General features: G+C 58.9%; 2 protein-coding genes across 2 annotated transcripts in view; both read left to right on the top strand.

The window, feature by feature from the left end:
* LOC144366833 (uncharacterized) overlaps positions 1–12693 on the top strand; it is a 284013-nt gene that overhangs the window by 14388 nt on the left and 256932 nt on the right. The gene's annotated exons all lie outside the window — the stretch shown is intronic.
* Positions 1–12693, top strand: part of LOC144366465 (interleukin-20 receptor subunit beta-like) — a 31473-nt gene that overhangs the window by 18417 nt on the left and 363 nt on the right. The window contains exon 6 of the mRNA XM_078020743.1: positions 4113–4224. Within this exon, the coding sequence (XP_077876869.1) occupies positions 4113–4224 (112 nt within the window). The remainder of the gene's footprint in view (positions 1–4112; positions 4225–12693) is intronic.

The following is a 12693-nucleotide window of genomic DNA, read 5'->3' as shown; positions in this document are numbered from 1 at the left end:
GGATGAGGGTGAGGGTGAGAGGTGAGGGTGAGGGGTGAGGGTGAGTGTAAGGATGAGGGTGAGGGTGAGAGGTGAGCGTGAGGGTGAGGGGTGAAAGTGAGGGTGAGGGTGAGGGGTGGGGCTGAGGGTGAGGGGTGAGAGTGAGGATGAGGGTGATGGTAAGGGGTGAGGGTGAGGGGTGAGTGTGAGGGTAAGGATGAGGGTGAGGGTGAGAGGTGAGAGTGAGGGTGAGGGGTGAGAGTGAGGGTGAGGGTGAGGTGTGGGGGTGAGGGTGAGGGGTGAGGGGTGAGGGTAAGGCGCTGAGGACTGAGGGTGAGGGTGAGGGGTGAGGGGTTAGGGTGAGGGTGAGGTGTGAGGGTGAGGGTAAGCATGAGGGTGAGGGTGAGAGTGAGGGTGAGGGTGAGAGTGAGGGTGAGGGTGAGGGGTGAGGGTGAGGGTGAGGCGTGAGAGTGAGGGTGAGAGTTGAGGGTGAGGGTGAGAGGTGAGAGTGAGGGTGAGGGGTGAGAGGGAGGGTAAGGATGAGCGTGAGGGTGAGAGGTGAAGGTGAAGGTGAGGGTGAGGGGTGAGGGTGAGGGTAAGGATGAGGGTGAGGGTGAGAGGTGAGGGTGAGGGTGAGAGGTGAGAGTGAGGGTGAGGGTGAGGGTGAGAGTGAGTGTGAGGGTGAGGGGTGAGGGTGAGGGTGAGAGGTGAGTCTGAGAGTGAGGGCGAGGGTGAGGGCGAGGGTGAGGGTGAGGGTGAGAGTTAGGGTGTGGGTGAGGGTGAGGGTGAAGGGTGAGGGTGAGAGTGAGGGTGAGGGTGAATGTGAGGGTGAGGGGTGAGGGTGAGGGGTGAGGGTTAGGGTGAGGGTGAGGGTGAGAGGTGAGGGGTGAGGGTGAGAGTGAGGTTGAGAGGTGAGGGTGAGGGGTGAGGGGTGAGAGGTGAGGGTGAGGGTGAGGGTGAGGGGTGAGGGGTGAGAGGTGAGGATGAGGTTGAGGGTGAGGGTGAGGGTTGAGGGGGAGAGGGAGGGATGAGGGTGAGGGGTGAGGGTGAGGGTGAGGGTGAGTGTGAGTAGTGAGGGTGAGGGTGAAGGGTGAGGGGTGAGGGTGAGGGGTGAGGGGTGAGGGTGAGGGTCAGATTGAGGGTGAGGGTGAGAGTGAGGGGTGAGGGTGGGGGTGGGGGTGAGGGGTGAGGGTGAGGGGTGCAGCTCCTCCTTGGCCCAGGCTTGGTGTCTTCCTGTTTTCGTGGCAGGGCAGTGACCCAATGGGGAAAACCGGGACAGCTCCAAGGCCCCTGCAGGCGGAGGGCAGCAGCAGGTGCTGAATGTGGTAGCAATGGGGCTAGAGGGGGTGGTGGTGCAATGTGAGCCACTAGGAGGAAGGTGCTTCTGTTTCAAGACGTCAACACAAGCTCAGGTAAGATCCCCCAAGCAGGCTGGACCCGGCTCGGCAGGAGGCCCCTGAGCCCGCTCTGTGAGGCGAGGAGGGGAGCAGCCTGGGGCCTGGGGCTCCCAGCTGGGCATTGCCTCGGAGTCCTACCCTGCTTGGTCCCAGCCTGTGGTGGCCCTGGGAGGTGTGGAAGTTTTAGGAGGGACCAGTGTCGAGCCACTCAGGCACTGAGACATCACTGCAGCCATGGTCCCAGGGAGCCTGGCTACTATTCCAGATGGTGGCAGATCTTGGACAACCGTCCACGAGGGTCCGGCTCTGCAGGAGTGCAGGGTGCTAGAGTTAGAAGGTATTGGGGGTGTCCCCCAGAGTTTCAAAGAAAGGCCTGGGAGGCCAGCAAGGGAGAGGGTGGGAGTCCCAGCAGGCGGCCCTCGAGGTGGGGATGAGATGTGAGAAGGAAGCAGCAGTGACCGTGGAGACCCCCAGGGTCTAGAAGCCAGTAAAGTGGACATCTGCTAGAGAACCAGCAGACACAGAGAAGAAACAGGCCACCAGAGAGGCCACGTGGGCTGTACAGCAAGGCCACAGACACAGAGCTCATCACGAGGCCGTGTGCCCAGGTGCTGGACGTGGAGCTGCAGGACGTGTGCCCAGCTGAATTCAGCCTTGTCCTGCACCCATGCCTTCTTTCTACAACCACACTGCTCCCTCTTGTAGTGGAATGTTCATTTGTGCCATTCTATATTATGTGACTCACTCTGATCCTTACAGGGGCTCACAACCAGAGGTCACCTTGAGTCTCAGGTGGCATTTTGGACTTGGCCTTTTGGGCAACGCTGGAACAAGACCATGGGGACTCTTGGAAAGGGGCTAAGCGTGTTTGGCTTTGGAAGATGGACATGAGCTCTGGGGTGCCAGGGGGGGACTGTTATGGCTTATATAGGAGGTGTCTCCTGAAACTCACGTGTGCGACATCAGGAATGTTCGGAGGGGAGGTAATCAGGTCACGAGAATCCATCACCTAATCCGTGGATCGATCCACTTGACAGATTAATAGTTTGAATGAATGGATGGCAGCTGTAGGCCAGTAAGGGTTGGCTGAGGAGTTAGGTCCCTGGGGTGTGCTTTGGGTTTCTGTTTTAGGCCTGGCAATCGGAAGTCCCTGTTTCCTGGTGATCATGAGCTGGGCAGCTGTCCTCCACACACCCTTCTCCCACAGAGTTCTGCCTCACCTCGCACCCAGAGCAAGGGAGTCAGCTGGCCACGGACTGTGCCTCTGAATCTGGGAACCAAAATAAACTTCTCCTCCTCTAAGTTGTTCTTGTTGGGATGTTTGGTCACAGTGATGAAAACCTGGTTTAGGCACGAAGAGGACTCTCCAGTCAGGCCACTCTGTGGGACAGGCCGCGCACGCCAGAGACCCACAGACAGTATCACTGGGCAAGGTCAGAGTCTTGGGGTACGTTTCCCTCCTCCTGAGCGTCAGCTCCTTGGCCACTGACATCTGCTGGTTTCATTCCAGGACCAAGAGTGGAGCTGGCCGTGATTACCTGGTGCCAGCTCACAACAGGAGAGGTGTGGCATCTGGGAGGCCCCTGGGCTGGGTCCTAGGCTCCTGGGGGAGTGGAGCTGGCTCCTGGGCATCCATCAGGGCAGTGGACTCCTCTCCATGAGAAGACACATGGTAGCTTACCCTGTGGATACAACTGTGTGGTCAGTGGGTCCGGCAACTTACCAGTCAGGCTGAGGAGGATCTAGCTGCTGTAACAAATGTGTCCTGACAGTGGCTTTGCCAAGTTGGCTTCTGTTTCCCCCCTCATAACAATCCTTTGCAGGTGTGCTGGTCCACAGTGGCTCTGCACACATGATGCAGGTCCTGCTCCCACCCTCCCAGACATGATGCGGGTCCTGACTCCCCCCACCTCTGCCTTCTCTTTCTAGGTCATGCATTCTGTTTGACCCTGTTTTGGTGCCATGGATACACGAAGCAGCCCGGGGAAGTCTGTGGATCCCTTGAAAAATAAGATTTCAAAATTAAAAATACATGATTAAAAATACATGATTACAAAGGAAACGCCGAAGGTCCTTGTGAGAATATCTACACACGTATTTGAGGAGTCACGCAGGGCTTTTTGATGGATGCGTCCAACACCAGATGAAGGTCTAATTAAGCTCAAGCAATCTGAGGGAGTGAGGAGTGTCATGTGTCTGCAGTCACTGTTGTGACACGAATATGCCTGTGATCTCAGGCTGTGACTGAGCCCTGGGTACCGTCAAGGTGCCTCTGTGGTTTGTGGCCCATTTCTCAGCTGAAGGAGGGGCCGTGTCAGAGGAGCCTTGTAAACATCAGCAGGCGATTCATCTCATCCAGGTTCACAGCCCTCGGGCTGAGAGCCGCGTCCCAGGCCTCACCATCACTGGGAGGGAATGTGGGGCACCCTGCTTTTAATGGCTTTGGCCTAGAAGAACAAACTCGAAGCCCCCCATGTTCTCTTTGCCAAATGACCTGCTACCCTACATGCGAGGGAGCAGGGCAGCTGCAGGGGGACTTTGAGGGGACAGGACTGTCGGTGCAATGTGCTGGGTGAGCGCCCTGAGTCCAGGGCAGAACGCGTGGCCCGCTGACCCAGGCCCTCCCTTTCTGCCTGGCTTTGAGCCCACCACATTTGCTGAACCCTGGGCCGATGCCGGGGGTCTTGTCAGTCTGCTGGCCACCGTGATGACATAACAGTCTCCGTCCCCACGCAGGCAATGCTCAGAGTGGAACCATGTCTCCCACGCTGAAGGCCCAAGCCCTGACTCCTAGGACCCGTGAAGGGACCGTGTTGGGAGAAAGGGTCTTTGTGGAAATGCGGTTAAGGTGAGGCCATTGGGGCAGCCCTGGCTGCAACGTGACCAGGGCCCTTCTTACCAGAGGGAAATGCCGAGTGAGGACGAAGGGGGAAAGGCGTGAGACGACAGGGCCGCCAGCCGAGGGGCACCAGCAGCCAGGGAGGCAGCGGGTTCCGCCACACACCAGCCGCGTGGCCTGCTGAGACCTGGGCTATAGACCTCCAACCGGGGGAGCTCACGGTTCTTTTGGCTGAAGCGCTGGACCCATGGGGTGTAGCCATGGCATCCCTGGGAGACCAAACGCTCCCGAGTGGACGGCTCTCTCACTTTCAGATGTGACGGCGTCACACCCACCCTGTTTCTGAGCAGACGTCACCGTGCCCCTGCTCTGCACCCTGAGCTGCACTAGGTTCTGGGGCTACAGGAGCAGGAGGGAACCAGTCCTTGTTCTCATGAGTCTTCCTGTCCAGGGTCCCTGCGCCCAAGTCCATAGACAGTGTCACGAGGTTTCCATAATGACAGCAGGTGACACAAGGAGGGAGTCCTAGGAGCACCTGGTGTTCCTCGGGCAGAGGGATGCCAGCACCCTGGGAGGGTGGTCAGGCTAGAGTGGCCCAGGGCGGTCACAGGTGGGCAGGGAGTTCCTCCAGGGGCCGAGTCCTGGGGCCTGAGCTGGGAGGCGGGAGAGCGTGAGGCAGCCAAGGACCTGTGCCGCTATCCGTGACTGGATGTGGAGGGCCCGAGGGGACTGAGAAGGAGACGGGGGTCACAGAGGCGGGGACAGCCACAGTCATGTGAGCCAAGGTCACCGAGGTCAGCTGAAATATTATCCCCAGAAAAGGAGGACGTCAACCATCCTCATGATCAAGGTCTCCTCAATCTCTGACCATTGAGGTCGGCGAGTCAAAAGTGAAATCTGATCATTTACATTCCTATCTCTAGCCTGCCCGGGCCCCCGCTTACCCCCCACCCCCATCCTCACTGCTTGAGGGGCGCCCGGTGGGGGCACGTTCCGCAGCTTTGGAGAAAGCCCTGGTGGGGAACGCGCGAGTTACGGTTTGAAGTGGATCCCTTCCACGGTCAGGGAACTGTCCACGAGGGTGGTGCTGAAGTTGGGCAGGCCAGAGCATCTGCCACAGTCCACCTCGGCTGGGATCTGCAGCTGCCCCACACAGCCGCAGCTCGGCAGCCCTGCCCTCCGGCTCCCGTGTCGCTCACCGCCTGACGGGGCTGTGCTGATAGCCGACACTCGCTATGGGCCTGGAGGTAATGGGAGGACAGGGGACCCCAAGGAGAAGGATGCCATCCACCAAAGCCTTGCCTTTCAGCCCCTCCCGGGGCTCTTTCCTCTGGGAAGGGAATACGGCACTTCTCACAGCTGGCGCTGCACAGCATAGGATTCTGAGCCACATTCGCCTCCAGGCCTGGACACGGGACCTGCTCCTTCCTCAGTGCCCCCCAACCCCTGAGCCATTCATTCAGTCTCTTTTATGTTTTCTTCACTCTTAGATTTAATTATGGGCCTGATTTCAGCACCATCTGTCCTCTGGCTGCGAGACACAGGGGTCACTTTAAATGGTGCCGCGGAGGTGTCCCGACTTTGACAGCTACCTGGAACTTGAATCTGTGGGCCCGGCTTCCATTCTCTCTGTGGAGTCCGAGGCTGTTCATGGGCAGCCGCTCTCCTGGCCCTGCGGTCACCACGCTGCCTGCTCTAGTGCCAGTTACTGCCTAGGCTGAGGCTTGTGTCCACTGCCTGCCAGCACCTTGCCACACACACTCTGGGTGGGAGACTTGGAGCCCTGATGCTGCTCAGAGGGTCACCACCCCCTGCTGCCCCCTGACATGCCAACTTGAGCAGGGTGGCTTAGGGAGCAGTGTCACCTAGGGCTCCATCAGGTGGACAATCCAGTTCCAGAAGCCACCTGAGATTCACTCTCTAAGTTGGTTTTGGAGCAGAGCCTCGGACAAGGTCTTGGGTGCAGATATTTTAAAGGGAGGTCAATCCCAGGAAGAGGACAGGGACGAGACAGAGCTCCCAACTGCAGAGCTCCAGTGACCCACTTCCACCCACCAGGCCCCCCTACGGCCTCCACCAACCCAGTATTCCATTCAGCCACCAGTGGATCAGCCACTGATGCAGACAGAGCTCTCATGATTCCGTCACTTCCTGACAGCCCCGACTCTTGACATTGCTACAGCAGGACCAAGCCTTCAATAGCCGGGACACTCTCGATCCAAACCATGATATCGAGGTGAAGGGGCCTCCATTGCTTCCCAGCAAGCCCTGACCCGCCACCCCAAAGCAGAGCCACACAGTGCACCCAAGGAGCCCCGGGAAACTGTCCACCTCAGTGGTACTGAAGTTAGGTGGGCTGCGGGGCTACAGCCTGGAGTACCACCAGGCCCCCTGTGCCCACTAGGGTGCAGATTTGGATCCAGAATGGAATTGAAATACTTGAACACCTTCTCAACAGCCTGAAGTCTTCCTGCTGTGCTTTATGCTTTTGTTGAACAGTGCTGATTTCCTCGACCTCTGCCCGGCCTTTCAACACAGCTCCTGACTCCCCAGGGACTTGCGTTCTTGGTGGGGGGACCGCACCTGTACCTGGAGAGTGGAGGGCAGCAGACCAGCTGGGCCCTGTTGGTGACCTGTTTGTCAGCTCCTGTTGGCACAGGGGAAGGCGGCCTGCCCGCTGTTGCCCGGCGTGGGAGGAGCCTCGCACTGACTCCTGTTTTTGCATTTCGGTCGAGTTGTCTGCTGGAGGCTGGGTGGGGCGGGACAGGATGCTGTAGTCTCTGGCTGGGATAAATAGCGCCTGCCCCAGTTTTCTCAGTTTGGGCTCCTGGAGGGAAACGTCAGCTGGCCCATCAAAAACAAAGTGCTCCCCGTGGGATGGCTTAAGTACATCACCTGGGAGGGCATTTCCTCTCCTGTGTTTCTGAGAAGCCTGCCCTAGTTTCTCTCCTGCCTGCTGCCCTTGAGCTTCCCCAACCGGAGAAAGGACACAGCGCTCCCCCTTCACAAAGGAGGGGCCCAGGAGCACTGGCCAGGGGCTGCCGTGGCTCTCTGGAGAGGTGCTGAGCCTGACCTTGCTCACGCAGAGGCCTCGTCACAGATGGGACCGAGTGGGACGTGAGGACGTGAAGGCAGAGGAGCTGGTGGCAAACAGGTGGCCCCAGGCCAGGGCCTCCTGAGTCCTCCCCATGCACAGGGCCAGTCAGCGGTCAATGCTCTGCCAGAGGAAAAATGAGGGACCCCGAGTTTGAGGATGTGAAAAGTTCCCCAATTGTCTGTGCCTTTCCTGGGAGCCCAGGCCATCTTCTCAGGGTCAGGGCACAAAAGCTCGTGTCGGGGCTGTGCACTTGTCCAAGGTGCAGCTTGAACGGGTCACCACGTCCTTCTGAGCCCCAGCTTCCTATGTGCAGAGGGCACAGCTCTTGCCCTCCTCAGCTGGTCACGGGGTTGGTGTGGTGACACCAGGGTAGGGCCCCTTCAGGACACGGCCCTCAATGCAGTGGGCTCCTCTTCCTTCTCCCCGTGGGCTGCCCTGTGCTTGGTTTCTGCATGGCCCAGCAAGCACGTGGGCTGGACTGATGGGCCACGCGTCCCCATGGCAGCTCCAGGCAGTCTGGAGAGTGGCCCAGAGTGGCCACATATGTGGAGGCACCGCGAGCCGCCTCCCTCTTTGATCTCTGCTTAAAAAATCCTATCCTCTCAGTAGCCTCACTTTAGGCTGTTCGGTTCTGCGGATTTCCAAATCCTCCTTTAAATAAAGATCAAAAGGAGTCAGTGCCGGGCCTCTGCGCCCCTCTCCTGCTGCTGTTCGTCTGTAGAGCTTGGGCTGAGAGTGCTAGTGAAGGACTCCTGAGGATGAGGAGTACCAGACCCGGGACTTGAAACTAGCGGGGAGACGTGGTCACCTGCGCGGCTCCAGCTCCTCGCCCGCCCCTTCCTGCGCCTCTGAACTGCCAGGGGCAATTGCTGTCATGTGCTAAGCATACAGGGCGCCATATGTACCACTCATTAGCTCTCGCCGGGATCTGGAGGGCTGGTGACTGGGACCGTCATCCTGTTTTACAGTCAGGAAGCTGAGACTCAGGGAGGGCAGGGATTTGCCTAAGATCCTATAGAGTAAGTTGTTGATCTGGGATTTGGGCTCTAGGATTCTGGATGGAATTCATGTGTTTAAACACTTGGCCATACGGCCAAGGACTCAGGCAAAGGAGAGTCCTCCACCGCACCTCGGGTCAGCCCATTTCCCGCCCCAGCGCATCCCAGGTGTGTGCGCACGGAGCTGCCTGGGCATTTGGGATCCCAGCACATTTCCAGAGACGGCACCTCCTATGGCATCCTGGAGGACTTGGGATAGGGATATGGAGCAATGCCCAGGAGGACCTGGGGCCAATCCCTATTGTGACAGCTCCAATAAGGAAGAAAATACCTGCTAATTTTGCACCAAGGTCAGTGGTGTGTTCAACGCAGAACCGAGAAGCCATTTTTCTCTGACCTTAAAACAAGGAGGAAGGACGGTGAGCTGAGTTTGTGTCAGAAGCTGCCAACCCCCACTGTTGCTCTGTCCAAGGGGAGGCCTGGCTCTCCTGCATGTGCCCTGGGCAGCAGGGCCTGTGTGGTTTGGTGAGGGAGGGCACCATCAGTTGAAAGGAGAGCTCTCGGCAGAGGGGCAAGGACTGCGCTGAGCTAGGCTCCTGCATCCAGGGTGCAGCAGGACGGGCCACTGGCAGCACTGCCCCAGAAGAGGGGGATTTCTAGATCTGCTATGGGGTGGGCCCCCCAGGGTCCCCTGGCCCCTCTCAGCACCAAGAGATGGCCTGTGTGCATCAGGAGGGGAGGGAGGATGAGAAGCGGCTGCCTCTCCACACCCACCTGTGCAAACTCTCAAGAGGGGCCACCTTCCTGCCCACCGCCTTGGCCTCTGCTCTGCGCTGGGCTCACTGGCCCCCTTGACCTCCACCATGGTGTCCAGGCCACATGGGTTCACTTCAGCTGCCCAACATGGTACCCAGACATGCAGCAGCTCCAAACTACACACACAACCCTGGTGACCTCTCCTGGTTCTGTGGCTGGCCGTGGAGGGCCCTCTGGTCCCTGCCCAGCTGACGTGTCTGTGGCCTCCAGGCAGGTTGGCTAGTGGTGGGAGGTCTAGCGCGGCCTCTCTTACCTGCCTCTCCTGCAGGGGGCCTCTTATCTTCCCACAGGCTCACACCGGCCTGGGCATGTGGAGGCCCGAGGCCTCCAACCACAGCAAGAGGGCAAGATCCAGTGGGCTCCAAAGGTCCATGTGGAGAGGGTAGGAGGCCATGGGGTCAGAGAGGGGCAGGAATGGGTCTCCACCAGTGATGAGGGTGTGGGCCACCCAGGAGTCTGTGTTTCAGGGGTGACCACTGTAAACAGGCGTGTGGGGCAGGCCCAGGCAACGCTGTCTGTCCAGCTCAGTGCACACAACCTGAGGTCCCTCTGGGGACAAGGCCCCAGGCAGGATACAGGCCTCATTCCCACAGCAAACCCTGCTCCGTGCCAAGCCAGGAGCAGCCGTCCCCTCAGCCCTTCCCACCAGCGGGCAGAGGGCATCTCCTCGGTGTAGATGCAGCGTTGTTTGGAGCAACACAGGCCACAGGAAAACCAGGGTCACACATGGAGTCCTCTGTCTTGCCAGTCTGTCCTGTGGGCGGAGGGCTACTTGGAGAGGACAGAGGTGGGCAGGAGGTGTGGACGTGCCTGCTGGGCACCGCCGGCCCCCACGTGCTCTGCTTGGAGGTGGGAGACCTGCTGCCTCGCAGGCTCCTTAACATGCGGAGAAGCTACTGTTGGAAGTCCGAGTGGTATTCACGTCTGATTCATTTGCTGTAATGAAGTCTTTTCCCCCCGGGTGCCATCAGGCGGGAGCTTCCAGGAAGGCAGAAGAAGTGCAGGTGGTGACGAGAGCCACCTCTGCCCTGCAGGCCATGGGGGCCTCGGCCAGGAGCCTTGTCCTGCATCGCTGGGCTTCCTGCACCTGGACGCTGAGCCTCCACCCCTGGGCCCCTGGAGGGGTCCCACCCCCAGCCAACCTTCAGCTCCATGGCTCTGTGCAAGGGAGCCTTCAGGGTCCCGAGTTCATGGGCAAAGGGGGCTTGTGAGGCCATGTGCTTAAGCTGCAAGGACTTGTCACCAGGACCTGCCTTCCCTGGTGCCTTGTGAACAGCCGTTGGCTTGGGAAGAGCTAGCTTGTGTAGACTGACCACGAGGCATCAGATTTTACAGCCAGTGCGCCATCGCGGGAGGCCCCAGGACCTCCCTGTGCAACTGAGACTCAGAGGACCAGCGGTTACCTGTGTGAGAATCCACTGCCGACTTCCTCCCCGTGCAACCCGTCTCCACGGCTGAGGAGCATCGTGTTGCTATAGCATGAAACAATCGCTACAGTATCAAACAGGTTTATGTATGGAGGGCTTCCATCTGTCCTTCCATCCACCCATCCACCCATCCATTATCCATCCATCATCTCTCTTTTCATCCGCCTGTCCATCTATCCACCATCCATCCATCCATCCGTCTCTCCATCCGTCCATCATCTGTCTGTCCATCTTCCCTCCCTCCCCTGTTTCCACCCATCACCTGGCCTTCCATTCAGGTCGGGTGCCCAGGTCACCGGGAGCTGACGGTGGGCTCTTAGCCGTGGTGGGCAGGCAGGACTCCTCCAAGCAAGTGCCTCGGCAGCGGGTCAGTCCCTGTTTAGAAGGAAGAAGGTGTCCACTCTGTGAGCCCCAAGGTCCTTGTTCCTCCAGCCAAGGAGTCCCTTCTGCTCAGTCTTCCCGCCTCTTCCTGTGAGGCTTGGGGAAAGGACCTCAAAGAGGGAGAACAGCAGCAGATGCCTCAGGTACCCTGTGTGGGCTTGGGAGATGAGGTCCAGGCACAGGGCAGGGCGGGTGTCGGAGGGGAGGGGAGGGGCCACACGGAGACCACGCCCCCTGCCAGGAGCCCAGCTCACCACAGCAAGCCCCCTTCAACAGAAGGAAGCCAAGTACCCAGGAAGAGTGTGGGGACCTATAAAACAGGAGGGGCAGTGGCCAAGGGACAAGCCCACCCCTGCAGAAGGGGGTTTTCACTCAGTAGATGAGGCTCGGAGCATGATGGAGAGGAGAGGACGCACTGGCATGGGCACCGTCCCAGCCACCCGCAGCTGAGAGCGGCCCAAGGGGATGCTCTCGTTTAATATCGTATCACGTGATTGTGTCCCCCAGAAACACTCCCAGATGCGGGACCCAGGGCGCGTCTCAGAGGCCCCCCGCTGTCCTCTGTGATCAGGGAAGCACCCTGGAAACAGGTACCACCCAGCCCTCTCTGCAGCTAGCCAGGAAGGAGCGGGGCTCTCATCCTGGCCAAACAGGTGTAGGCAGAAGTCCCTACAGAAGACGTCCCTTCAAAAGCAAAAGGAAATCGTCAACTAGAGGTGGCTTTCGCCTCTCTGCCTTCCTCCTGCTGGGATGTGCATGCCATGCCTGGGACTATGCAGCCATCTTGCAACCTTGAAGATGAAAGCCACCTGCTACGGAGGGCACAGGGAAAGAGAGCAAGTGCATTTCCCCACCCTGCACCACCCTCCTCTGGACATCTGTCTGAAAGGTCTAGGATTAGGCAGGCAGGACAGAGAGGGATGGTCAAGAAACGAGGGCAACTCAGGGCAACAAGACATCTTCTCTCAGGCCCAGAATGTGACTGAGTGTGGAGACAGGGTCTTTTGAGGGGTCCTCAAGTAACGTGAGGTTTTTAGCTTGTGTCCTAGCCCAGTGTGCTGTGGGGAGGAAGAAGAGCCCCCCGGAGCCCTCAGAGGGGGAAGCAACTGGAGGGAAGGTGGCGGGAGCAGGGGGAAGGTCGCAGGAGCAGAGAGAAGGTGGCGGGAGCAGGGGGAAGGTCACGGGAGCAGAGGGGGGGGGTGCTACGCCCCCAGCTGCATCCTCAGGGCTGGTGAGGCCGGGGGAGGGGGCGTGGGTCTGGATTTAGGTTTCTTCACTTCTCTGTTTTAAAAATGATCTAAAGTGTGATTTTAGTAAATAGGATGAAATTTTAAAAAAAAAAAACTGCTTCTTTATCGGAAAGAGGGCAGCCACGGCTGGACCTTTGGCACCAGCAGCCCAGGCCTTAGTCACTCCAGTGGGGTCTGACGGGCCACTCCTCCATCTCGGGCTTGTTGCTTTGTCTGTGAAACGAGGGAAACAGTTGGGCTTTCTTGGAGGTTTAAAGGAGGATTACAATCAAGTGCTCTGGGCAGCGTGGGCAGGCCGGTGCCTCCCCCCACAGTGGCTCTTGTTTTATTTTCTGGCTAGAGCACCGCTTTGGAAGGGGACCAAATAGCTGCTCAGCAAAACTGGAGGGGAGCATTCCTCTCTCCCTCTGTCAGGGAGTGAGCCCTGCTTTCTGGTTTGGAAATGGGTCTCAGGGGAGCTGCCTGTACAAAGGGGCACCCAGCCCTACTTCCCAGGTGGCCTGGGCGAC

This window comes from Ictidomys tridecemlineatus, chromosome 9 (genome assembly GCF_052094955.1).
Source record: "Ictidomys tridecemlineatus isolate mIctTri1 chromosome 9, mIctTri1.hap1, whole genome shotgun sequence".
In the NCBI taxonomy this organism is placed as follows: domain Eukaryota; kingdom Metazoa; phylum Chordata; class Mammalia; order Rodentia; family Sciuridae; genus Ictidomys; species Ictidomys tridecemlineatus.
The sequence above is the reverse complement of the archived record's forward strand: the minus strand, read 5'-3'. Positions and strand labels throughout refer to the sequence as shown.